General features: G+C 45.4%; 1 protein-coding gene across 4 annotated transcripts in view; it reads left to right on the top strand.

The window, feature by feature from the left end:
- The window catches only part of TUBGCP5 (tubulin gamma complex associated protein 5), a 28633-nt gene extending 1983 nt beyond the window's left edge, over positions 1-26650 (top strand). The window contains exons 4-23 of one of the 4 annotated variants that reach the window (XM_036232087.1): positions 2570-2666; positions 3063-3142; positions 3541-3676; positions 6142-6256; positions 7244-7333; positions 8579-8672; positions 9169-9415; positions 10895-11097; positions 12025-12140; positions 13176-13444; positions 14175-14373; positions 15001-15189; positions 16195-16377; positions 20627-20711; positions 20814-20934; positions 21360-21538; positions 22628-22753; positions 23378-23466; positions 25301-25401; positions 26282-26650. In XM_036232087.1, the coding sequence (XP_036087980.1) occupies positions 2570-2666; positions 3063-3142; positions 3541-3676; positions 6142-6256; positions 7244-7333; positions 8579-8672; positions 9169-9415; positions 10895-11097; positions 12025-12140; positions 13176-13444; positions 14175-14373; positions 15001-15189; positions 16195-16377; positions 20627-20711; positions 20814-20934; positions 21360-21538; positions 22628-22753; positions 23378-23466; positions 25301-25401; positions 26282-26328 (2766 nt within the window). In that variant the 3' untranslated portion in view covers positions 26329-26650. Of the gene's footprint in view, positions 1-2569; positions 2667-3062; positions 3143-3540; positions 3677-6141; positions 6257-7243; positions 7334-8578; positions 8673-9168; positions 9416-10894; positions 11098-12024; positions 12141-13175; positions 13445-14174; positions 14374-15000; positions 15190-16194; positions 16378-20626; positions 20712-20813; positions 20935-21359; positions 21539-22627; positions 22814-23377; positions 23480-25300 lie in introns of those variants that run through there. The other 3 variants (XM_036232086.1, XM_036232089.1, XM_036232088.1) reach the window with 3 other exon arrangements.
- Positions 26651-27436: the final 786 nt, after the last annotated feature.

The raw sequence follows: 27436 nt of genomic DNA, 5'->3' as shown, positions 1-27436 counted from the left end.
TATGGTTTATCTTTTCCAATGATTATTGTCAACTTGTTTCTGTTAATATTTAAACATTTAACACAGTGCAATATACATGTGACATATTGAATTGTACACTTGAAACCTAGTTTATTAACCAATGTCACACCAATAATTTTTTTAACATTTTATTTTATTATTAATTTCTAGTACACGTTACATTGCTTAGACATTTATGTGGTTTATGAAACGATCCCCCCAATTGCTCCATCTTCCCTCTGGCTCTGCACACAGCCATTCTCTATGCTGTGCTCCCAATCCCAGTGAACATCTTATCGACCTCTAATTGATATTTTAACGCTTCACCCCTTCCTCCCAGATCCCCAGCCCCTTTTCCCTCTGGCCGTCACCAGATTGTCCTCTGTATTTGTGAGTCTGTTTTTGATTCATTGGTTCTTTTTGTTCTTTTTGTTCCTTAGGTTACACAAATAAGTAAAAACATACAGTATTTATCTTTCTCTGACTTATTTCGCTCAGCATAATAATAACCTCTAGGTTCATCGATGTCGTTGCAAATGGTGGATTTCATTTTATTTTAATGGCTGAGTAATGTTCCATTGTATACATGAGCCATAACTTCTCTATCCAGTGTCTGTTGATGGGTGCTTAGATTGCTCCCATATCTTGGCTATTGTGATTAGTGCTGCCATGAATATAGGGATGCATAGATCTTTACGAATTAGTGTTTCGATTTTCTTTGGATAAATACCCAGAAGTGCAATTGCTAGGACAAAAGGTAGATCCATTTTTAACTTTTTGAGGAACCTCCAGACTGTTTTCCATAGTAGCTGCACCAAGTTCCCGCCAGCAGTGCACGAGGGTTCCCTTTTCTCCACATCCTTGCAAACACTTGTTTTTTGATTTATCGATGATGCCATTCCAGCAAAGGTGAGGTGATATCTCATTGTGGTCTTAATTTGCATTTCTCTGATGATTAGTGACCTTGAGTATCTTTTCATATGTCTATTGGCCAGCTGTATGTTCTCTTTGGAGAAATACCTATTCAGGTCTTCTGCCCATTTTTTAATTGGATTGTTTATTTTCTCGTTGTTGAGTTGTATGAGCTCTTTATATATTTTGGATATTAACCCCTTGTTAGATATTCCATAAGCAAATATCTTCTCCCATTCAGTAAGTCATCTTTTTGTTTTGTTGATGGCACCCCAATAATTTTAATAAAGAATTTTGTTGAACAAGAACAAAAAATATTTAAACACTCATTCTCTTTTCGAATTGTTCACTATCTAGAGCAGAATCCCCTGGAAACTGCCTTAAGTATTGCCATGAAACCCAGTGTGCCTCAGGCTTGAGATGAAAGAAAAAACAAGCTCTTGTTTAATCATCTTCTCAGTCCCAGCCTACTATGAAAATTGAGATCAGAGATTGGCACAAAGAATGGCACTGCCTGGGTATCTAAAATCTTTTTAATGGCTCTCCGCACCTGGTAATAAGAACTACCTAAATAGTGCTCACTAGATGCCAGAAGCTATTCTAAGCACTTTCACATTCAGTCATGGGTTCGCAAACTGCGGTCAAACTGAGAACCGCAGGCGTATGAAAACAAGCGTTCATCATAAGTCGCTTTGTTAGCATAAATTGTCTGGGTCATGGACCAAAGCCTCCAGCATGCAGAAACACTCTTCTCAGGGGAGTCCAAGGGTTCGAGTTCTCTCTCAGGAGCCAGGCAAGGGCCAGTCCTGCAGACCTTTGAGATGTTCACAGTTTGGGTGACGTAGGCCTCCTGAGTTAACCCTTTCTTGCACACATATGTTAACTCATTTAATCTTCATGGCAACCTCTTAATGGCATATTCTATTATCGACAGGCTTTTCCTTGGTCTGCATTCTGGAAATTGGTGTCCTAAGGAAGAGAGCTTCAGATGATTTAAGGAAGGGCCCTAAAAATCTTTCTGGAAAAGAGAGAGCTGCAATGCTCTGAACCCCTCTACAAGGGTTGGAAGTGCACTTCTGTGCATGGTTCCTGCAGAAACCACTTAGAAAGAGAAGGAGGCAAATCTTTTTTAGGTCTCTTTGTGATAAATGTCGTCTAGCTTTCTGCGTAGACTGTAAAATTTAATAAATAGACCCTGTGACACAATAATGTTAATGACAAAAATAATAGCGAACCATTTTAGAATAGCTGGTGCATGGTGGGCACTGTTAGCCTGTGGCGACTGCATTCTGTAGATTTTGGTCCTGCGCTCCTTTTGGTCAGGCAGATGCCATGACCTCAGCTTAACCTACACCCATGAAAATACCTGTGTTGTGCAGAATAGTTAAAGGAAACAGTGTCCCTTCTCATTTCTACTTTGGCCTTTTCATTGTTATCTCTGATCATTTTTCTGTACGCCTCTAGCAGTAGCCCTCCCCGAACACAGTGAAACCATATTCCTAGAGATTAGGGTTTATTTAGGTATAATTTCTGTTTTCTCGAACTAGGAAAAAACTGGGGATGTAACTGTCATAGGATTATCTTTTCTTTATTCAAACTGCTTTAAAAAGCTCTCACCAACCTCAGTGATTCATACTCTTCATTTTTTGTTTTAAAGACAGATGCACATTATTCAATACTGTCACTTCTTCTGTGTCTGTCTGATTCTCCTTCAAACAGCAATTATGTGGAAACACCAAGAGATAAAGAAGTGGGTACGTTTTCAGATGCTTTAATATATAGCAAAAAAAAAGAGAAATTACTTGTATCACTTAGTTACTAGATGTTGATTTTATGAAACAAAAATATGTGAAACTAAAATATTTATGTTGCACTGGATGCAATTACAATTGCAGATTTTCATTAAAAACAGAAATTCTAACTTTGTAAATTAAACTTTCAATTACATAAAGAAATTAACTTTTGAAGATGAAAAAAATTGAAGTTTAAAATGTATTAGAATATCAAATTATTGAGTGTTTCAATGTTTTTGAACTTTCATTTCCCGAGTGCATTTTATTTTGAATTTTGCGAGACTTTTTCCCTATAGTTTTGAGTTTTTTCCCACTTATTTTTGATAAAGCTGATGAGATTCTTTTGTTACATTTTAGAAAAGAAAGATGATTTTGACTGGGGAAAATACTTGATGGAAGGTGAAGAAGTTGACCTTAGTTCGAATGTAGACACACCGGTCAGTAAGTGGCAGTAGTTTTGCTAATGAAAATATAAACATGTGCCAAGTTATATAGATGACTTCTTTGGGTCCTTCTGCCCTGCAGCAGCTTAAGTAAAACAGTAATAAAACTCTTCAGTAAATTCGAGTACTTTGTCATGAAAGATTTATTAAGATTCTGCAGCAAGTCATTAGTACTGGGAAGTTGAACAGAATGAGTACCCTTAATGTACCCGTTAAGGAGCTGTGAATCTTGGGATTTTTGCCACCCAAAATAATTTCATTCTGTAGTAACTCAAGACAGTTAGAAAAAGTTTTTTGGGTATAGTTTCTGCCTCTCCTCTGAAATTTTCCTCGTCTTTTAATACAAATAGCTTCAACTGTTTTACGCCCTATATGCTTCCTTTTTAAATCAGAATTGGTCTGAAGAAAGTGAAGGTGATGATGACCCACAGCCCTTAAGCAGAGAGGACTCTGGGATTCAGGTGGATAGGACGCCATTGGAAGAACAGGATCAAAGCAGAAAACCAGGGCCTCGTGTCCTCTGGAGAGGTAACTGTGTGTTGTGTCAGGTGCTGGCACCCTTTCTAATGGAAGAATCCACTGGAAGGAGAGACGGGTCCATGCCCGTTAAGATATTGCTAAGCTCGTGTTACATCTGCAGTACCTAAAGAGTGGTGCTACAGAATTCATGTCAAAAAGGGATTTTGAGGGCAATTTTGTTCTGAGAACTTTGCTAGTCCTAAATGTTTTAGTTTATTTTTTTATTGGAGAAGGATTGACTTTGCTAAAATTGGGAAATAAAAGGAAAAGATGTATATGATTTAATTTTAAATTTGCCTGTCTGCTTTTTCAGTTTTTACTGAAGAAGTCTGAATTGCAAGAATCTAGAAAGCGCTAGAAGCAGCCTTAGAGATTAGCTGTCTAACCCGGTTCTCATTTCATAGATAGAAAACAAAGGCCCGATTACCATGGGTTTCCTGCTGGTCACAGAGCCATGGCACTAGCCCCTGGAGCTGGGTCTGCGACCAGGCCCTGCACGCTGTACTCGAACCTTGCCAAATGGCCACAAAGTACTTAAAGCTGATTTTAGCATCCTAATGATTTTGTGGTTTTCCTCTTTCTTTCCTAATTCTTGACTGGGAACTTTAGGACAGAACGTGGGTTATCAGCTCAGAGCACGTCATCACTGGTTCCCGCAGGGCCTGTGGCCTCGTTTAGGGTATCTGTGCCCCTCTTTGATTCTCACCCCGTTGTCCTTCCTCTGCCAGCCCGGCGTAGGCCCACATGCCTGACGGAGTGGACATCAGTGTTCTCACATAGGCGGCGTTCTTGCACAGTGCACCGTGGCGGTCGGTGCGCTCTGCGTGTACACTGCATGCCGGGATGGTGCTGTCCGTGAGATTGGCTCTGCTCCTCTGCGTTGCACTCTGCCCATGTCGCTCTGAGCGCCTCCTCTGTCACTCTTGTGTCACTGCTAACTGCAGCGGAGACTGCCATTCACAACACCACGTTTCTGTCCTCGCTGCGGACATGCCCACATCCTCTGCCTGGCGCCACACACCTTAGGGACCTGGTCCAGCTGCAAAATGAGGCTGGCTACCACTAGTGCCAGGCTTGGAGCAGTTCATCAGGAGGTGTGGGGCCTGCAAAGGCCAGATGCTGCTTATTAGGGGTTTGTGAACCTTGTGAGATTTTAGGAAAGTCTGCAAACAGGCTGTTTGTATGGAAAAGATACTGGAAGCGGCTTAGGCCCTCAGGGTGTGTGGGGTGGGGTCTCAGGGAATCACTAGAGCAGGGCGAAGGGTATCAGGCAGCTTGATGGAGACTCCGATGTGACATCCACTTGCACATACAAGCTGGGTGGGGGTGGGCTCAGCAAAAGGACAGTAGCTTCTGCCAGCCCTTCACTCTGGGAGAAAGCTGCCCCTCCAGCCCTCACCTTGAAGCCAGCCAATTCAGTCTCCCCACGCACCCCCCACCCCCAACCCTAGTGTGTCCCTGGGGCTTTTCGAACTGCTGTTCCTTTGCCGGAGCTTAGGGCGAGTGTTCATCAGCGAGTGAGTCTGTGCTAAGGCCCTTTAAGTGGACTCCCGGGACTCTCATCTTCCCTCTGTGTCACCCGGATGGAATCCCTGCTGAATTTCACAACCAGATAATGTGAGGACCCCTCTTCCCATCACTGATCTTCTGAGCTGGAGAGCCTGGTGTGGGGCAGGGACCCCTCACCTCTCGGGGGGCCTCCACAGCTGACACCAGCTTGTTAAGAGCCACGCACGGGTTGGGGGGCCAGGCCATTTTGTGTCTCTGCCCTCTTACCAGTGTCTACGTGGCTACTACTTTATGTCCTTAGTTATACGAATTCTGTTCAGCTGGGCTTAGGGCGGCTGTTCCGTAGCTTGGCTGTGATTTTTGTGTGGTCACGGGAGGGGGCGAGCACTGTGTTCACCCGCTCCGCCGTCTTTACCTGCTCCGCCGTCTTCACGCGCTCTGTCGTCTTGCCTGTTTTTAACTTAGGATTTTTTCATCTTTATTCTTCTGTGAATTACTTTTCCTACTACGTCTTTATCTGGTTTTAGTTGCAAGGTTATATTAGTCTCCAAAATGTTAGGCAGCTTTCACTTTTCTTGTTTTCTGGAACAACCTGTACAAGAAATCTCATCCTTCATAGTGCTGGTCCCAGAGAGGCTTTGGTAGCCATTTCAGGTTCCTTCGTGATTGTCAAATTATCCAGACAGACTGCTGGTGTCTTTTTATTCATGGGGTCATTTTAAAATTGAGTAACATTATTTTTACTTTCTAGCCAGTGACATCTAATTAAGTTTTGTATGTATGTCCCTCTGAACATGGTTTTAAATAAACGATTGTATGTAAGTGTTGTCAGGTAGCTGTTATTTTAAAAAGCCTTTTTCTATTGAAGATCCTAATGGAGTCATAAGTTCAGATGTCGTGGCAAAGTCGATAAGTGATTTTTGCTCAGCTCTTACAACTGAAACTTGTTACCTTTCCTCCGGTAGATGAGCCTGATGTCCGAAGCTGGCTGGAACAGCATGTGGTCCGTCAGTACTGGACAGCCCGGTCCTCGAGCTTTCCTCACAGTTTACATTTGCACTCCAACTTAGCTGCTGTCTGGTAAGAAGCTACTTTTCTCATTTAATGCATTTATTAAGGGAAGGAACTTTGGCAGGCACTGCTGGCGCTGCGTCTCCGGCAGGCGTCCAGTCTGGGTCCAGGCCAGAATGGGAACTGCGAAGGTACAGAAGGAGGCCTCGCCTCTCCCCATCTGCGGCCATGAGCGGACTGCCCCCAGTGCACCAGCTTGTGCGGAATGTCGGTCGGAGGCTGCGCAGTGCTGGACAGTTGAGTCCTCCTGCTCGCGGCTGCCAGCCTGAGTGGCTGCTGCTGGGTTGGCTCCCTCTCGCTTTGCGATGACCCTTGTGGTGACCCCAGTGAAGGCTTCTGTTCTACTGGAGTCCAGATGGAGGCCAAAGTGACTGACCTCATCTGGGTGAGGGACAGAGGTGTCCCAGTAGCTTCCGAAGTGAGTGCTGTTGGGTTGTGGGAGGTGGATGAGAATGAGACTCGCCGTCAGCAGGTTCTGCAGGTGGGAACTTGGTGACAGTGTCCTGGGCTCGCATTCAAGCTGCTGGACAAAAACAAAAACATAGTTTCAACTTTTGACTGAATCAGCAATTAACATAGCAATTGGGATTGCTCTGAAAGTGGTTCTCCTAGAGCAGCCTCCCCGCAACTGCCCCCCAACCCTGGGCTGGTACCTGTCCGTGGCCTGTTAGGAACTGGGCTGAACAGCAGGAGGCGAGTGAGCAAAGTTGTGTCGGTATCTGCAGCCGCTCCCCAGCACTGGCATCACCACCTCAGCTCCGTCTCAGATCACCAGGCGTTAGATTCTCATAGGAGCACCGGTCCCTGGTGCCAAAAGGTTGGAGACCGCTGTTCTAGAGTATTTCAGTTGAATGGGAAAGCATTTAAATCCTGTATAAAGTTTGTTTGCTTATGAATTACTGGCCAAATTGCCAGTAAATTGCATATGTTCTTTGAGACACGTAATTTTACTGGGAATAGCTTTTCATTGTCATTTGATGTTTGCTTATCTGACAGGGACCAACACTTGTACACCAGTGACCCGTTATACGTTCCGGATGACAGAGTTTGTGTCACTGAGACGCAGGTTATTCGGGAAACCCTATGGTAAGACCTGTTAACCCGATTAAAAGTCTAGAAGACTTAATTAGTGAGAAGGAGAATATTGGATTTTTTAAAGGAATGTGTTCAGGGGTTTTTCACGTGCAAACTAGAAGCGGCTGTTAGTTGTGGGCCCTGGGCAGTTCCCTCTACTCAGGAGCCACCCCACTGTCACTATAGGACTCTAAATCTCCACCTAGTTTTAAGTTACTGAATAATCTAGCTGGGAACAGATGGGGTCTGATACAAGAGGAAATGGACCACACCCCCACGGAGCAGCAGGCCATGGCCAGCGTGAATTCACAGCAGCTGGACAGGATCGATCTCAGCTGCCCCCCTCGTCAGCACCCTGCAGGGTGATCTCTGTCTCAGAGAACACTTAGCACAAGCCAAGTGGGGACTGGACACGTGTCTGCAGACAAATGTATGGACTGCATGTATTTGTTGAACACTTAGGTATTGAGCACCTACTACCTGGCAGGCATTACACTGGACACCAAGGTCAAAGTAGGAACAAGACAGATGTTTCTCTCCTTACGGAGGCTGCATTCTAGTGTCAGAAGAGAGAAAAGACAAAACTCAGTGAAAAGTATATATATCAAAGCATGAAAAATAAAAGCGAATGGGAATTAACTGCACTTGGACTGGGACTCAGGAAGCCCAGACCTCAGATTGAGCTGTGGAGACTAGGAGATTTTGATATACTTTTCCGTTTTCCATTTTGAATAGCAACATATGATTTAATTAGATTAAACCATCCCTTTTACAGCATCTGCGTCTGTAGTGAGGTTCCTAGTTTGCCGCTTACTGCTTTCAGTAGGCAGAGTGTATCAGTGAATGTTAATCTGTGCCCAGACCCGGAAAGCAGGACTCTAAGAAATTAGATGTGTTCCCACAGAAACGAAAATGAGAAACGCAAGGCGTAGCGCTGCCTCACAGAGCTCTCTGGTCCTGGTCCTCTGCCGGGAAGCGTGACGACGGTGGTCTTGGTGTTGGGAACGGGGAGGTCTGTGGGGCCGCTTGGGTGTGAGCACATGCATGGACAGCGTCATTTGGAGCATCTCTGTTAGATGATCCTGAAACATTGTGGGTCTTAAGGTTCAGGTAAAAAGATCATCTGATCCAATTATCTGATCTCCTTGCCTCCCCGACCCTGACAAGTCTGAGTCTTTCACTGATATTTCTTAGTCGTGATTGTAGTCAGTATTTTCCTGAACTTAAAACACATTCATCTCTTTTATCTCATTTCAGGTTGCTTTCTGGGGTAAAAAAGCTGTTTATATTTCAGTTGATAGATGGGAAGGTAACTGTGAGAAACAATATTACAGTAACTCACTTGACACATGTAAGTTATTTGTGTTATAATTACAATTGAATAACAGGGTTTATGTGAACAGTTATATGATTTTAGAACTTTTGCAGTATTAAAATGACTAAACATATGTAAGATCCAAAGGGCAAAGGCAAGTTGTGCACCTGTCCAGGGCTTGGGGAATTCTTTAGTATTGTTTATGGTGTTCATACTTAGTTTTGATGTGTGCTTTCTGCTTTCCCCCTGCCCCCCCTGTCATTCTATAATGGGAAAGTTGCATACTGTAAATTTTCTGCCTATAGGGCATTTACTTGATACGTGTTTTTAAAAAGTATAAACCACAATTTGTTTTTCTGTAGAAATTAATGCTTACACTATTCTTTGAATCTAAAACAAAATATTGGTTTTATTGCTTTGTTTTCTAAGTACACTGTTCAAAACAGTCAGGAAAGAAATATTTTACAGCGAGGGGGATATGAATCCTGAGAGAGGACTGAGTGTAAATACTCGTACTTTGCTTCTGCTGTAGAGCTGTTTGCGGTCAGTGCTGGAGCAGGTGGCGGCGTACGGCCAGGTCGTGCATCGGCTCCAGGAGTTCATCGATGAGGTCATGGGGCACAGCTCCACCAGCGCGCTACCTGGGCACAGCTCCAGCCTTCAGAAGTTGCCTGAAGCTCCCTTTAGAACCTACCAGGCTTTCATGTGGGCCCTGTACAAGTACTTCATTAGTTTCAAAGAGGAACTTACAGAAATCGAGAAGTGTATCATCAATAACGGTACTTATATTTCTCCTTTGCTTTTCCTGTTAAGACGCATAACTCGCATTTCAAATGCCATTTAAGTTATTAATTGATGTTAGGTTTGGAAACACCTGGCAAGCAAGTAATTCTCATGAATACATTCATTTAAAAATGTGTGTTTTCAGCCATTCATCTTTCTCAAAATCCAAACGGCGCAGAAAGATGTACGGTGAACATGCCTCCTCTTGCTCTGGCTGTGCAGGTGAGCGCTCAGCACCCTCCCCACAGGCAGCCGAGCTGTCCGTGTCCTGTTTCCCATGCGCAGCCAGTGCCCGTTCACGTGCGCACACCTGGGGGTCTCCTGGCTGCCCTCTTCAAGTAGTTTTTTAACTTAAACGTTGAGGTTTATTATCTTACCAGCATATAAAGAGCCTCTTCATTCTTTTTTACAAACTGAGTGTTCTGTTGTATGGATGCATCATAGACCAATCCGCTTTTGGTGGACATTTAGGTCGTTTCTGACCTTTGACTGTTGCCGGCAGTGCTGCAGAGGTAGCCGCTGACGGGGAAGTGATTGCACATGCGCACCAAGTCGTCTATAGCGTGAATTCTTAAGTGGAAGCGCTGGGTCATAGGGGATGCGATGGCATGTGTAATTATGATGGGTTTCACCACACTGTTCTCCACGGAGGTACAGATCAGTCACTTTATGCTCTTGCTAGCAGTGTACGTGAAGACCTGTTTCCTCACGCTCTTGCCAGCAGTATGGCATCAGACTTTTTGACCTTCACCGATGGATATGATAGGTGTAAAATGGTGATACAGTGTATACATCTTCCTCCTTAACATATACCTACAGCCACGTCAGAAAATAGTGCAGAGTGGTCCCGTGTTCCTGTCACCCAGCCTCCCCCAGGGGTGGCACCTCACATAGTTACAGTATGTTATCAAAACTAGGAAATTGGCTTTGGCATAATACATTGATTGATCTGCATTCCTGACATGGGTTTCACCGGTTTCGCAGGTGCTTGCTTTTTTGTGGGAAGGGAGTGATAACCTTTGCATGTAGTGGTGTGACGTTTCATCACACGTATAACCACCTCCACGTCGAGGGTCAGAGCTGTGCCACCAGCAAGGGTACTTGATTTTGCCGCTGCTTTGAAGTCAGCCACTCTCTCACCCCCCCCTCCCTGAAACAGTAGCCTGTCATGGTCTGTTTTTTGTTTGCCCAGTGTAGTTTTAATTTGCATTCTTTTATTACAAGTAAGGTCAAGTGTCTGTCTGGATGTTTAAGAAACCCTTGTATTTTCTTCTCCATGAACCATCAGTTTCTTTGCACATTATTTTTCTGCTGAGTTGTCCTTTCTTTTCTTTAAGGAAACTGACCTCCTGTGATATGAGATGAAACACATCGTTCTCCAGTTTGCTATGCCTTTCCGTGTGGCTGGGGATTTATATCACATTGGAATGTAGACATTTTTCCATGCTAATGAGTTTGATTTCTTATATTTGCAGACACTACAATAACTCTTGCAATAGTAGTGGAGAAGTTGTCACCTCGACTGGCTCAGCTCAAGGTTCTGCACAAAGTGTTTAGTACTGGAGTAGCAGAAGTCCCACCTGACACTCGGAATGTTGTTCGGGCATCTCACCTGCTTAACACACTGTATAAGGCCATCCTTGAATATGACAGCGTTGGAGAAGCCTCGGAGCAAACCGTATGTGGGCCCCTTGTCTACAATGCCTGACTCCATTCTGCCCAGGGTCACCTGTCTTAGCTCTTGGTCAAAACAGTACTTAAATCATGGTGTGTGGGGTTTTTACATTAGCTTCTAAATTATAATTGTCAAGTTCACAAAAACATAAAAGCAAGATGTGAAAAACACCTAGCTGACTTATGTAGGCATTTGCAGTAATTCTCTTGAATAAAATTGCAAATCTAATATATGAGGCATCTAGATTAGTCGGGGGGAGAGGAGAAAAGGGGAGATGCTTAATGGGTTCACAGTGGGAGTTTTGAGCATGAAAAAATCCTGGGGGTCCGTTTTTATCACAATGTGGATAGATAACCCTGTGAATTGTATACCTAAAAATTTTATAGTATATTTTATGTGTTGTTGTTGTTTTTTAACCACGTTTAAAACGAATAAAAATCTAACTGGAGACTATGATCGGGAAAGCCGCAGGGTCCTTTGGGTGCTTATTTCCAGCACGTTTCCTAGTTTGTCAGGGCACCTTTGCTTTCTCACCATTTTGGTACCGCAGGCCAGTGTGAAGGAGGTTGACGTCTTTCAGCTATGCCAGTTCTTCCCTACCGAGAAGCATACCAGAAGGAAATCTCATCCCAGTGGCTGCACTGTTCAGCTGGGATAACCGTATCCCAGTCTGCACTGTCCAGTTGAGAACTTGTCCTTGGGTAACTCTCCAGAGGACACTGGCATGGACTGCCAACAGTGTGGGCACCTCAGGTTCATGCGAGTTTTCGTAAGGGTTTAATAGCATATGTTTTGGATTTGTAATTTCTTCCTTGGTTTCAAAAACCACGGACGTCCGATCCCTTCTTAAAAGGCCTTTTGGAAGTGCTTAGAGCTCGTTTTACGCAGAGGCGCGGGAGCTCTGAGTGTGGACCGCGCTCGCTCCCGCAGGTCTCCCTGCTCTTCTCTCTCTGGGTGGAGACGGTGCGGCCCTACCTGCAGACGGTGGACGAGTGGATCGCTCACGGGCGCCTGTGCGACGGCGCCAGGGAGTTCATCATCCAGAGGTGAGGGCGGCGTGCGCGCAGGAGGGCTGCGGGGCGGGGGGGGGGGGCAGTGTGCTGGCGAGCTGTGTCGTCCCCACCAGCAGCTTCTGCTGCGTTTTCTAGAGCACGTCAGGTGGCAGCCAAGAGACACCTTTTCCCAAGTTTCATGTCAGTTCACAGCTTTTCTTCGCAAGTTATATTTCCGAGTGATAGCGTGTGTATGGAGGACTGGTAGGCGTGGTGCAAGGCCCAGTGGTTCCCATTAAAATGAATTTCAGTGGCAAGAGATGGCTTCAGTGGTTCTCATCATAAATCATCAGCAAGATAAAAGTATAAAAATGTGACAGAATATTTTTCTGACGTGGCTACTCTTTTTTTTTTTTTTTTTAATTCTTCGGTCAATCAATTTTCCTAAACGTAATCACAGAAACTGGTTGGCAGGGAGAACTGTGGGCACTATCACCACGCCCCATTTGGATGTATGGTGTTCGCTAACAGCCGTCTGGCCGTGTCTCTCACGGGAAAGGTCACATTAAGTGACCTTAGGCACGGACGTACGCGAGCCGGCCTTTCTTTAACCGAATCTGGTTATATCGTTTCATCTCTCGTGTGGGAATTTTTGTAAAAATGGGGTTCTGACTGTTCACAGAGGGTGATGAGTGATTGTCTTTTCATCGTTAAAAGCATCTGGTTAAGAACATGCGAGAAAAAGGTGTGGGAATCTGGGGTTACTTTCATGGGAGATGGCAAATGGGCAAACTTTTATTTTTACCTCTAAAGAAGAACAAGTCGGTCCTATTTTGTTTAATTCCAATTCTGGAAACTTCCTACTTCCTTAAATTTGCCTATACCATTCAGAGTATTTACCCCACATTTCCATGTTAAACTGAGGGCAGATAAAATCTCTCTTCTTTGGTGTAGAGGTGGCTTCATTTTCCCATTAATTAGTGTTACTGTGCTCAGGAGTGTCTGGAAAACATAGCTAGGCTAGAACAGGTATACCGTTGTGTTTCAGGAAGAGACGTTAAAGTTTAAAATTCTTCTGAATCTCTGTAGAAACAAAAACGTTCCAGTAAATCACAGAGACTTTTGGTATGCAACTTACACGCTATACAGTGTATCGGAAAAGACAGAAAACGAAGAGAAAATGAGTGATAATGCTAGTGCCAGTTCTGGCAGTGACCAGGGGCCCCCCAGCAGGCAGCACACCATGGTGTCCTTCCTCAAGCCCGTCCTGAAGCAGATCATCATGGCTGGCAAGTCCATGCAGCTGCTGAGGAACCTGCGGGTGGCCGAGAGCGCCACGTGCCCGGCCACGGCCAGAGGTGGGTCCCTCCCTCGGGCCTGTCCGGCAGCACTGGGGTGCCTCTCCCATCACTTAGGGAAGTCCCCCGGGTGAGTCCTTGCTCTTGCTGCCTCAGGGCTGGTCCTTTAGTTAATGATTCTCCTGCATTTCTTAATGTCGTGCGGCATTTAGCTCTCGAGGACCATGACCCTGGCAGTTGGGGCTTCGTCGGTGAGCAGTTCACGCTTGATCGCGGGTTTCGAGAAAATCCTGGTGTCACTTCTGTGACCCTTAGTTGTTTTGTTTCTGAATCACCTTAATGTTACGTTGATTAATGTGTATTATTGTATGTATTTCAAATAATATTTTTGCTTTGGAGTAGCTCCTTTTCGGTTGAACAGTAAAATGTTTTGAGCTTTCCGGGGCCACCGATGGGAGTTTTTCCAATGAAGTATGACTTCTGTTAGAGTTACCGTAGTGCTCTTCAGTGGCACGGTAACTGAACTTTCACGCATCCTGCTTGGGATATCATTCTGTTCAGGAAAAATGAGCTTATGTTTTGAATGCTTAGCCGTGAACTGTGCAGATGTCTCACAGAGGATGTAAAAATGCTTAGTCGTACTGCACTGTACAGGTAACGAAAACGCGGATAGACCCTCATAGGCCAAAGGAAAAGTACCAGCCCATGGTTAGATCAGATTATATAATATTTCTTAACGCCACTTGACGTTATTTACTGGAGCACAGTTCAGCTGACTTCTTTGTTTCAGATGCAGAGAGAAAAAGCTTATATACCCTTTTTCTGGAGTCTGTCCAGTCACGTCTTCGGCACGGAGAAGATGCCATGGCACAGGCCCTCACTGAGAAGCAGGCAGCCAGAGAGAGCCTGGTGAGGATGCAGTCCATCGCTGAAAGGCACCGTGAGCTGGACGACGTGCACGACCCGCTGCTGGCGGTCAACTTTGCCAGGTGAAGCACAGTGCAAGACTTCGATGCTCAAAATGGCAGAATCTGCAATATTTAGTAACTGCTTGTCTCTGTCAGATAGGGGTTTCCAGCTTTCAAATACAAGCCTCAGTAGTCTGTTCCTCATGAAGAGAATACAAAAAGATACTGTGCTCACTTATTTCAGATGTCTGACTTGGCCCCCTTGTTGCTTGTGAAAGTCCACAGTTTATCATGCAACCTAGACCCCCGGGGAGTGCTGCCGCTCATACCAGAGATGCTCTGGAGTCTGGTCACGGGCAGGCACTGATCAAGTCAGTCACTTGTCAAGTCTGACCCTCCCTCTGCAGAAAATGCGTCTCGGCCCTTCGATGCTTTTTGGTGCTCAGTACCTACACGGTGCTCTGTTTTCGGATCCCGTCATTCACTGACAGTGGCCCTGATGACCAGACAGACGTAAAGCACTTGACTCTGGATGCAGAAGTGACTCTGAGTGCCTGGTCCATTCGAAGTGTATTTGAAAAGAGAGGTTCTCTCATTCTGTCATAGTTGGTGATTTCAAGACTGAAGGTTTGAGGGGTTCTCTGGAGTTTTAAGAGAATTCTGTTGAGAGCGGTTCTTAAAAAGAAGCCTGATATTTTTGTGTTACAGGTTGTACTTAGAACAGAGTGACTTTCACGCAAAGTTTGCCGGTGGCGATGTGTGTATGGATAGGTCATCTGAGTCTGTGACGTGCCAGACTTTTGAACTCACGCTGAGATCTTGCCTCTACCCTCATATTGACAAGCAGTATCGAGACTGCTGTGGAAACCTCATGCAGACGCTGAAAAGAGACTACAGGTATGAGGGAGTGTGATTTTGGAAGTGGTTGTGGTTTATTGTACTTTAAGAACAGTTGAAATTATTTTATTTTTTATTACTATTAACTATTATTTTTTATTATTTATGCCAACAGCATCTGGTCTTCCTAGGTGGTCTCCCATCCTAATACTAACCAGGACCTATCCCGTTTAGCTTCTGAGATCAGACATTGGGCTTGTTCAGGGTAGCATGGCTGTAGACCATGGACCGTGGCTCCACTGGGGTGCAAACTCAGGACCTTCTATGTGTAAAGCAGACGTGCTAACCGCTGCCCTATGGAACCACACGTCCTTGAAATTATTTTAGAACCTTTATTTCAGCCTAATTTTTATTGGAGTAGGAAATATATGTGCAGTAAACAATTTTATTTTGAAGGAATCAACAATTAACATTTTCTTAATTATGTTGTGAGATTTAATTCTTTGTGTGTTTCTGAGACTTATTGCAGAAGTGAAACAAGCTTGTAGCACAAAAGTGCCCATCACAAAATTTGTTATCAGAGGGAAAAACATGAAAGTACTTAGTAATGGATGACTAGTTCTTTAAATTATGGCTTCTCCGTAAACATGGTGTATCCGTATTGTGTGTGACCTACATAAAGTTCATACAGATGATGTTTATACAGACTTAAATAATGTAAAGTGTTCTTAAAGCTTAAAAAGCAGGATATATAATTTGGTGAAAAATATATATATTTTTGAATGTGGAAGAAAAAAAGATTGTAAAGAAATACCTTAGTGGAAATTCACTAAGAATTGTTACACTTTTGTGGCTGCCTGCTTTTCTGCGTTATGCAAAAAAAAACTTCTTTCTGATTATTGAAGTAAAACATGTACTATTTTTATTATTAACATAGTATTTAAGAAGTGTTAGTATTTCTTGTTTTAGTAGATGTAGAATGTAAACCTGTTTCACTAGAAATGGTAAGGGACAAAACCTGGTATAGATAGAATTCTGTCTTAGATGGCTTTTCTCTCCATTCAGGTTGGTTGAGTACTTGCAGGCCATGAGAAATTTTTTTTTAATGGAAGGAGGAGATACCATGTATGACTTCTACACATCGATTTTTGATAAAATAAGAGAAAAGGAAACCTGGCAAAATGTGTCTTTTCTTAATGTGCAGCTCCAAGAAGCAGCAGGACAACGTTATCCTGAGGATAGTTCACGGTAAAACGCGGGAGGCGCCTTTTATTTTAGATACTGTGAAATAGTCCACGAGCCATCAACTTTCCTCTGAGTTTTTACATATATGACCGATTTCACCTTCACGCCAACCTGAATTCTGCTCGCGCATTGCACACACTGAACAATGGAGGCAGCGGGTAGCTAAGTGACCTGTCCTCTGAGCTCCGGGAGACGATGCGATGGCACCACGTGGCCTCCCTCACGGGGCCCCTCTGCTCCGGGGTCTCGCCCTGCAGCCGCTGTGCAGCCCCCCGTGTGTGGCCTCGGGTGCCGCTCTGAGGCAGCCAGGCAACACTCCGGCCCGCAGACCCTCGCTGCCCCCGCGTCCCAGGCCAGCTCAGGCTCAGGCGTGGGGGACAGATTCCTCCACTTGGTGGGCAAAGTTGCATGTTTTCGAACTGTTGTGTCATTTCGTCCCCAGCCATGTTGCGGCCAGCCCTTTGTCCCTGTCACCCGGGGGGTCGGTGGCACTGAGACTTTGCAGAGCAGACTCTGCTGCCAGCTTACTCGCTGGCCCTTCTTCCTGCTCCGTGCCCTCTCGGCTTCTTTCTCATCTCCCGGAGCGGACTTTCAAAAGTGATGATGATGGTTAATCCACGCGAAGGCGTTACTTTCCTCACGGTCATGTGGGTTGCGACCATCTACTTCTGACCCTCTGCTGCTAATAGTAGATAGAAATAATTCCTCTTATTTTTATTCATTTTTTAATTACCGTTTTTTCTTCCATAAAATCAGAATTTTTATTAATTATGAGATTAGTAAAAGCAGCACAATTGCTAGGTTCTTTTCATAATGAGAAATTAGTGCCCAGCAACCCCCGGAGGGGGCCAGGAAAGGTGGTTTTTCAAGATCAGTAGAAACTCATGGATTCTGTTTTTAGTCTGTTTTAGTCTGTCACAGTTATTTTTTTTCTGTTGTTCATACCGGCCCATGTTGACCCAGAGGGAACCCCTGCGCCTGACCCCATTGACCCTGCCGTTAAGACACGCCCAGGCCCGGCCTGCGCACCCCCTGCCCCCGGCCGCTGCGCTTCTCCCGTCAGCAGTGGCCCCGGCTGCCTGGCGGCTTCGAAGGCCCTCGATCTGGGCACCAGAGTGTCAGTCCTGGGTTGTCACCCCTTCCGGGCTCTCGCAGTGGACGGAGCTAGGAAATGTGTAGAAAAAGAAAAACAAGTCATAAGCTCATGTGGCTCTTTCCAGTGTACGGTAAAGATTTCAGGTCTCACTTTTCTGGCTTTCCTTTGTATTTCTCCTCCGAGGGTGTACTAACCCAATAACATACACAGCATTGCTTTTGTTCTGTGATAAATAGTGATAATTTTAACGTAACAGTAACAACTACAAGGGTTTAAAATGTGCCTGTGACTGTTTTCCTGTATCGCAAGGCGTCAGAGTCCTCCATTTCAAGGCCACTTGGAATAACTCCACGTGATTACACTGCCAAGTTGGTAACGGTCCGGTGTGTTTTAGTGTGTTTTCTACTTTTAGGAATTGCTTTTTCTGCTGTGATTCAGTTTTGGTTTAAATTAGGTGAAGCAAGTGTGTGTTTCCTGAGTTGAAACCACTTGTGCAAAGGTGCTTGAGGGAAAGCTGCTTCTGTTTCTGTCCCAGCCTGTCCCCTTCCCCGCGGGTAACCATCGTTATAGGTCCTGAGCCGCAGCTACCACTTACTCACTCCCAGGCTGCGAGTAAGTCCACACATCTTTTCTTCCAGTACTGGAATGGGTTTTATTAGATGCTGACCCATTTGGGATTTATCCTGCTAACAAACATGAGAAAAAGATCCAGTTTTACCTTTTTTCAAATGACTGGTTCCCATCCTTTCTTTTTCTTTCTTTTCTTTTTAATGTTTAGGAATATCGAAGTCCCTGCTTCTAATTATTTTGGATATATCCTTAGAAGTGGAATTACGAGCTAATTCTGTGCTTAACCTCTTGGGGACTGCCGCAGTGCATTCCACATAGCTGCACCCTTTCATATTTCTTCTGCCGTTGCAGGGTGTTTTCTTGGACTTCTCCCTAGTTGTGTGGCTTGTTCCTCTAGATCCCAGGCGATTTTCCTTGCTGCTACTCCTTGTTTCCGTCACAACTTTGATTTGGTCACCAGAGGGTTGAACAGAGCCTGTATCATCTACGGCATTTTTTTCTCTCCCTGTTTCTTGAAAAAAATGTATCTTTTCCTTATTTATTTGAGATACTCCTTTATTCTTAAATCTTCGCAGGCACTTGGGTCATAGACATTTAAGTCTCTTTCTAGATTTTTCGTTCTGTCTCGTTGTTCTGTTGATTCACGGGCCAGTCGCATTTCGTTTTCGTAGGGTTTTCCTGGCTGTTCTTGCTTACTCAGTTTTCCAGGTGTGCTTCACCAAAACCAAACCGTGATAGTATTTTTACTGAGATTGCAGTCACTCTTCATAGGTTAACTCAAGACAGATGAGCCACCCCGGGGACCCTTTCTGCTGTGGCGGGCGTGAGCTCCGGGTGCCTGTCCGTGCCCTCAGGCTTCCTGAGCCCCAGGCAGGCGTATCCTGGTTCCAGCACCCCAGGCGTCAGCACTGCTCCCTGCCCCACCCGTGTCCCGCTGCTCGGTCACGGACTCCCTGCCGCCTGTCTCCCTCCTTCCGCCCTTGGCGTGTAGCTTTTTGCTCCCCGCTTGGCACTCTCGGCTGGGCACTTCCACCCCAGCTCGATGGCTTCAGTGATCCCTCACGACGTGGAAATCCACCTTCCGCCCCACGTGTCTGCACAGCCAGCGCCTTGTGACTGTGCTCTGGATGCCCAAATCGAAGCTCCTATTGTCGCGTCTCAGATTTTCCTGGTCGGGCACCACCATTCGCCCGGTGCCCAAAGGCAGTCTGGGCCTCACCCAGACCGCGTCCTCTGTCCTGGCGCCCACATGTCCCCAGCTGGTCAGCTCCGCCCCTGGATCATGCCCTCCCTGACCGCTCGGTGCTGCTCATAGGCTCCTCTGTGCGGCTCTGACAGCTCTGTCTCAGCTTCTCCTTCCACTGGCCCCTGCAGGCCACCTCTTGGAGCGTGGCTGAGCCTCTGTGAGTAGAGCCCCTGACTGTGCGTCTTGTGGTTCTTGAGCATGTAAACATATAGACTCGTCGTGTTCTCCTGCCACGTTTGACATGTCGGGATGTGGGATGTACCCGCCTCCCCCATCAGGGGCGTCTCACGGCCTCCATTGACACGCTCTCCCATTTGCATGGCCTGGCTGTGGTCTGCTCCTAAGCTCTGCGTGGCCTGGCTCGGGGCAGCACCCTGCGTCTCCTTAGTGACAGGGGCGGGGAGGAGGCTCAGTAACTCCACCTGTTTGCTCTGTGCTGTGAGCCCTGGAGGGGGAGAAGACCTGTCATCTGCTTCACTCGGCACCTGACAAACGAGGTGCTCTGTAGGCGCCTGTTGAGTACTTAGTGGGTGCTCCTGTAACAGACTGAAATTCTGATTAGTGCCTGTGACATGAGATGAATTGGCAATTCATAAATCACAGGCCACCCTTAACATTTGACCCCCTCCCACCTCTGCCTTGCACGTGACCCTTCATGCTCCGCACTAGGCCCCAGCACATGGTGCCTCTGCAGCCAGGGGCAGTGACGTGAGGGCTTAGTCCAGTGATAGGACTGTTCTGAGGAGTGAATGAGGCAGGGACTGTGCCCACCTAGTGCAGGGCACAGGGGCGCCTCCATGTGTTGTTCGTCACTTGTGCCGAGAGGCCCATTCAAACCAGCATCAGAAGAGCGGCCGAGCGCTGAGTGCGTGGGTCCTAGCTGTAGAAGCCGACCCAGTCCTAGTCAGCACGGCCACACACCCCCAGAGCGAGGAGAGCCGTCTGCTCACTGCCCCCAGCAGAGGGTCCCCTACTGAGCCTGTTGCCCGAATTTTACCAGAATTAAGCACCCAGTCTATTATAGTTTTACTTTCTTCTCTTATTTCATCCTTTTTCCTGATTAGCTGACTACAGTTGTTAACTATCTGTCCTCTTTTATGGCCAAACCCATTACTTGAAAACTTTTTTCCTCTTCCTTATTTTAAAACCAAATTCCTGTCCTGGAACACATGCTGGAAAGTGTGCCTTTATTGGCATGTTTGCATCCCACTATGAAATGCAGTGTCTTGTTTGGAATGTGATGTAAATAAAGTAAATGTTAAAATGATAGCTTTTTTTAAAGAGCATTTTTATGTGAGCATTCTATTTTCACAAACTAAAACTGAGATTTCTTTATCTAGTCTATCTATAGCTTTTGAAAATGTTGACACAGCTAAGAAGAAAGCCCCCGTCCACGCATTAGACGGCCTGACGCTGAGCTACAAGGTGCGTACCGCCATTCTGCCTGAGATGCTGTTTTCCGTTAAAACGAGAACACACGAGTCGTGGGCTACTTTCTATTCTGAATTTCTGCTTTTGTTTTCATAGGTTCCATGGCCTGTGGACATCGTTATAAGTTTGGAATGCCAAAAAATTTATAATCAGGTGTTCCTTCTCTTATTGCAAATAAAGTGGGCAAAATACAGTCTGGATGTTTTACTATTTGGTGGTAAGATTTGTTTTCAACAGATAAATTATAATTTAATTTTAGCCCTCAAAAAGAAAAGGTGGTGGTCTTTGGTCATTTCTGCTGTATACACAAGTGTCAAAATGACATGTATTCATAGCAGCGGTTTTACGGACGTCAATGAAATGCCGGGAAGCTGTATGTCCAGTTTATCTGAAATACAATAACTTGATTCTCAGTGTGGCCAGAATAATACTTCTTGGATGACAGGAAAAATTGTAATAACAAGTTAATGGGACTTTGCGTTTACCTTCTTGATGACTGCAGTAATCGGTGATGTGGGCAGTTTTCACCGAAGGCGGGGTCCCAGCTGTGCCGCCGGCTGCCATCCGAGCGCTCGCCCCGTGAGCACTGGGGTCGGGTGGTGGAGCTCGTCCCGCCGACTCTGCTCTTCTCATCTTCTGCAGAGCTAGCTAGTGCCGCCGAAAATCCGCACCCCAAAGAAGCACTGTTACGTGAGCGGGACACGGCTGCCCCGTTCGGACCGCCCGAGGAGCCAGTGAGACAGCGCATTCACCGTATGTTCCTCCTGAGGGTGAAGCTCATGCACTTCGTGAACAGCTTGCACAACTACATCATGACCAGGGTACGTCTGGGTGCCTCGGCCCCGTCGCCTCGTGCGCAGGTCTTCGCAGAGAATCCCCTGCAGTGTGGTCACAGACACAGAGGAGCTCACAGCATGCCTGCACGGTGTGCGTCTGATCACGACACCACGTGGCGGGGGGTGGTGTTTTAAGCATGCCGGGGCACGTGTCTGGAGACCGCCGTTCCTCCGGTCAGCATCCCCTGGGGACGGGCGCAGCCGGCACTGCTCCTCTGGAGTTGCCTGCAGAACCTGCCTTGTCGTCCCTCAAACTTGGTCAGTAGCAGCAGCTGTTCCCAGTAACAGCCAGAGTCAGGCTAGTGTGGAGCGTCAGGAGGAAGACGTAGCCAGATGTGACGCTTTTTTAAAAAAAGACCAGAAGTAGCTCGTCACCAAGTAAATGTTTCAGAAATGTCTTAACACCAGTTCTTGGGTAGGCTCCGAAGGACTTCAGCTGCTCGCGCAGCCGCAGTGTTACTGTTGGGCAGTGCTCATCTGGGGTTTCAAACGATTGTTAAAAAAGTGTCTAGTCAATTGCACGTGAGTTCTCAAACCCGTGCCGTCTGCACGAAGTGGGGCCTCTCAGCCCATGTTCGGGCCCAGCACCCATGGCCGATGCGCTTTCTGTGCGACCACGGAAACCTTTAGAGGCTGGCCCGGGGCCCTCAGTTGCTAGGCGTAAATGGCAGGAGTGTCAAGTTTTTGCTGAATTTGTTTTCCATTTGGAGTACATTTATACCTAAAGAACTTATAGAACACATCAATTTACCCGCTGATTAAAAAAAAAAAAAAATCAGTACATCTTCTATATGGTTTGATAAACGGTTCCCCGTACCCTGACCCCAGAACGCTCCATCAGTCCCGAGGGAGGCATTCGTTCACTGCAAGTGGGTGTCCTGGCAGACGGGGACCTGCCATCATTCTAGACTAAGAATGCCGGCAATTAACGAGCAGAACCTGATAAACTTTGCAGATGTAGTGATTGAAGGAAGAATTGGAGAGGGGCTAGAAGAGGTTGCTACAAAGTCTGTGTGTGGCACACAGGTTCTCGAAGAAGAAATCTGATCGCACTTCTCATCTTTTTCTTCCAAGATTCTTCACAGTACAGGGCTGGAATTTCAACATCAAATCGAGGAAGCCAAGGATTTAGATCAATTGATTAAAATTCACTACAGATACTTGTCAACCATCCATGATCGATGTCTGCTGAGAGAAAAGGTACATGAGATGTCACCTGCAAACTCAGCCACTGAGACGGGATGAAGCTGGCCAAAGGAGGTGGTCTCTCTGCTTTGGAATTTTATACTTATTTAGCTTCTATAGAATATTCTTTAGGGAAAGGCCAGATCGGATGAGGTTACAAATTTATGCCATATTACCAGAAATTATATTTAACAGAAGCAGATGAAAACTGTGTTGCCAGCCTGCCCTCACTGTACGCTGCTCTTGGGTTCAAGCTGAGAATTTTACCTGTTATCATGGGGTACTAGGGCTCCAGTAGGGAAGTGCACCCCCCTCTGTGTGACCGTGTGGGACAGAATGAAAATACAGCTGTTGGAAGTACTCGCCCTATTTCACTGCTGAATTTAAGTGGCCGTCCAGGAAACGGCAGCCTGCTCTGCTGCCGGGACCACATTAACGCCACCTGTGCCACGGGTGCAGCAGGTGTGGCCCAGTTCCAAGTGCACTTTGTTCAGAGCCCAACGCCTTCTTTTAGACGTCGAAGGCCGTCACTGCACTGATGAGCTTTTTCTGTGACTCATTTAAGTCAGGTAAAAGGTTTGGTGGCAATGTGCAAACATAGTTACAGAGCTGTGTCCTGTCTGTGGCTTTGATCGGCAGGTCAGCTTTGTGAAGGAAGCCATCATGAAGGTGTTGAACTTGGCGCTCTTATTTGCGGACGGCTGGCAGGCGGGCCTGGGGGCTTGGCAGTGAGTATGTGGTTTGTGCAGCCTCGGTGCCGTGAGCCGTTTGGCCTCCCTTTCAACTGACTTCTCCCTGGGAGCCTTTTTTTTATCTTGGTAACACACCACATACCAGTTAGATTTAAGGAAAGAACCGAAGAACCTGGTCGCCTAAACTAGCTGCATCAGGAATTGTGCAGTTCTTTTATGCGCAGTAAAACGATAAGAAAAATCTGAAGTCTTTTAACTAGGACAAGCAGATATCCTTAAGTTACGTTCATGTTTTCTTTTAGAGGTTACGTTAAATTTTTGTCATGGTGCCTTAGAGGATACACAGAGCTAGAGAGATCGCAGAGCAACCCCAGACGCCCATCACTCCAGTCCAGCGGTCCCTGACAGTGACCAGTTCGAACTTGTGTTTCCTGCCCAGTCAAATTCGCACTTGCTGAATTATCGTAAAGCAGATTCTGGGCATCAGGCCAGATTAATAGTCCAAGGTTGTATTTTAGATAAGCTCTAGAAGAATAATTGTACATTTGACTTTTAGAAAGTGTATTATTCACACCTGTACCGTAGAAAGTCAGAGGACAGCCTTCCTGCCTGTTGACAGTCTTGTCCTCTGCTGCTAACTGGGACATTCAGCTCAGCAGTTTGTTCATCTCTGTCTCATTTATACAACTGATGTGATGTTGTTATGTATTGTTTTCCACTTAAGTTCAAATTCAACGTTATATTAGTTTCAGGTGTGCAGCATCTGGGTTAGACATTTAGGCACCTTACAAAGTGAACCCCCAGCCCCTGGCGCTGCCCCGTGTGACGCTGGTTGCACGGGCTGCTGTGGCTCCTGTGACGATGGCTTGTAACTTAGTCATTGAGATGAGAGTTCATTACAGTGCAAGTCTCAGTTCAAATCTTAACCTGTGCCTGTACCAGAATTCTCCGTAGGCATAAATTAAGATGGTAGGCAAAATTCATGATTGCAAGGATGAAAACAGAATTCTTACTTGCTTTCTTACTGCTGTCTCAGTGTGTGTAAACCATATTTCTCTTTCTGTGTCACTGTGGGGTAGAGGAGAAAGCAGTAATCCTACTTCATATGCTCTGCTGAAATTGAATTCTTTCACTTTATTCAGCAAGTTGACTAAGAAAAAAGGAGAGAGTGAGGAGGACTTAGAAGCATATTAAGTATCACAGTTTTTGGAAATTAATTGATCTTGATTCAAACTTATAGCAGAAAAAGGAAAAATTTGAAAAGCAAGGTGAAATTTGAATACTGGGTTATTTGATGATACTAAAAATGATTGTGTTTAAGCAGATGGTGGTGTGGCTGTGTTTTAAAAGGAGTCTTTAATGTATACACATGGAAGCATTTGTGACTGAAATGCTGTGATGTCAGACTTGCTTCTACAAACGTGACGGGGTGCGGGGGCGACATCAGGCCGTTGGGGGCGGGGGGTGCATGGGAGTCCGCTGGGTAGTACTTGCCTTCATATTTTACGTAATAGAAGGTTTTAGGTCATTTTAAAATTTAGGGTTGTATGTGCTATTTCAACAAGAAGATATGCTTGTGGAAAGTAGAAAACACAACCGAATGATGCAAAAGGAAGTATCCCCAGCCACCCAGCTCCAGAAATCAGCACTGCCCTGAAACAGCAGTGGTGTGTCATAAGGACACGCCTTCAGATAGCTTCAAGATTTTCACTTAGTGTGGGGCAGGAAATTTTATATTTTATGTTATAATCTTTATACTTAAGATTCTATGTAATTAAACTGAGGTACATTTGAAGTTACTCCAAAGATATTTTGTAGCCTGCCTATTAACCCCTTGCGCACTTAAATTGAAATTTACTTTCTTTCCTAGAATGGAGTCTATAGAGAAAATGGAGTCTGATTTTAAAAACTGCCATATGTTTCTTGTGACCATTTTAAACAAAGCCGTCTGTAGAGGGTCCTTTCCCCACTGTGAGTACACTGTGTTAAAATATGGTTGCTTTTATAGTCCCCTGAACCAAGGCTACATGTTACTGTTTCATTACTGATCTCCTGAAGAACTAGAGTATTCACCACCTCAAACCTGGAAAATCCCTCAGCTGTTGTGCCATGGTTTGAATTGGGTCTGCAGGATTCCCATGGGGCAAGTGACTATCAAATGTGAAACCGTGAGACTAAAGACCTTGCGTTCCAGTATCTCATTCATTGTACCTGTGGGTTTCCAAAACTATTAAATAAAACGGACGGCAGGATAGATTTATCACACTTCAGTATCATGTGTAACTATTCCTTTTCAAATGATAGGGGATGTTTTAAAGCAGTTTTAAAACTCCCAAGGCTTCCTGACATACACCGTGGAGCAGGCAGAAGTCTGTGCGGTGAGTCCAGGGCAGCAGCAATGAGGACGAAGGACGTATCTCTGCAGCTTCTTTGGCACAAGCGTGCAGGGTTATCCTCTTCCCGTTTCTGCATCACACGGCGATGTGCTTGTTAAGAGTAGCTGACCCTTCAGAAAACACTGCTGGAGGGAACACTGACACATTGATCTGCCTTTGAATGGGCGACTGTCACACGCAAGTAGGTCCCACCGGCAGGTCAGGATATGGCATTTTGTCATGAATGGGCTTCAGGTCTCACGACGTGTGGAATGTCCAGGTTTTCTTGTTCTCAAAATTAAAATGATCCAAAGTAGAAATAACTCAGGCTTTTTCAATTTATATTTAATAAGTGGAGATTATCATTTTCATCATACATTAAAAATAATCAGTATTTTAATTAAAAATAAAAAATGTGTGGAAGCCTTATTCAGACATTTTCCTGTTTTTTAACCTTATTTTTGTTCCTCCCACAGTGGAATCTCTAGCCCTGTCCCTCATGGCCGGCATGGAGCAAAGTTAGATACCTCAGACTCGATTTTCGCGTGTGCACATCTCTACCCCATGCAGGAGAAGTAAGAACTGTTTTATTTAGGTTCATTTTTAAAACTTGTCTGTCATCTAGACAAGTGGGTGTGTAGCTGTTTTCTATGAAGCTTATTGGATAGTGTAGGGTTATGTGTCTGAAATTCTGTCAATAATGAAAAGTGTATATAAGCTGTTTATACTTATATTTCTTCCTGCAAGTTATAGATTTATGGTATTGATACCTTCAGATGTGAGTTATCTCATCTTTGAACATGTAATTGTTAATATTAAAAATAAATTACAGCACTTAAAATTTTTTCTTTCTCCTTTTATTCAGTCATAGAAGTTCTTTACATAGCGTTTTGTGTGCTGTCTTCCCTGAAGGTTGTCTTAGATGTAGACATCTGAAAAACGTATTTTAATGTGCCTGGGAAGTTCAATAATGAAAATAGCTTCAACCAGCATCAATAAATGTAAAAGCCAACTTTACGTAGGGCCAGCTGTCGGTACATGCTGTTATTTGGCATTTCAAAGCAGTTTTTGACAGCTAATATTACACTCACCACTCCATTTTTCTGCATTTTTTGGTATGCTTTTTTCATTTCTCTAATATTTGTGACTCTGCACTATATTCACTGCCTATTTTTCACTAACAACCACTCAACTGCAAATGGCCTCAGAGCCCAACATGGGGTGCTTTGGCCCATCTACAGTCTGGGTCGCCCTGCAGCACGAGCACGTTGTGCAAGCCCATGACAGTGTCTACACCAGCCCCTCCCAGGTGCCCACGCCCTCTGCGGCTTTGGAGAAATTCACTGAGGAGGCCTCCACGGGCCCGGGGTGCATAGCTGTTCAGAGAGCAGGAAATGGCGCTGCGTAGCCTGCCCGCTGAGAGATGTGAGCCCTTTGCGATCTGCCCCTGCGTGTCCAGCCTGTGGGCCTGGCGCCATCTGCTCTGCTGAAGCGGTTTGGTCCAGGAGTTGGGTTTTACACAGTGCCAGCCTGGCTGGCCTGACGTGCCGTTCTTCACACATAACAAAAATTCATCACATCAGACACCCCGAAACGTGGCTCCTTCGTAAATCCAATTATCAGTGTTTCTA

Source organism: Rousettus aegyptiacus, unplaced genomic scaffold (genome assembly GCF_014176215.1).
Source record: "Rousettus aegyptiacus isolate mRouAeg1 unplaced genomic scaffold, mRouAeg1.p scaffold_m13_p_14, whole genome shotgun sequence".
In the NCBI taxonomy this organism is placed as follows: domain Eukaryota; kingdom Metazoa; phylum Chordata; class Mammalia; order Chiroptera; family Pteropodidae; genus Rousettus; species Rousettus aegyptiacus.
This window is presented reverse-complemented; position numbering and strand designations above follow the sequence as displayed.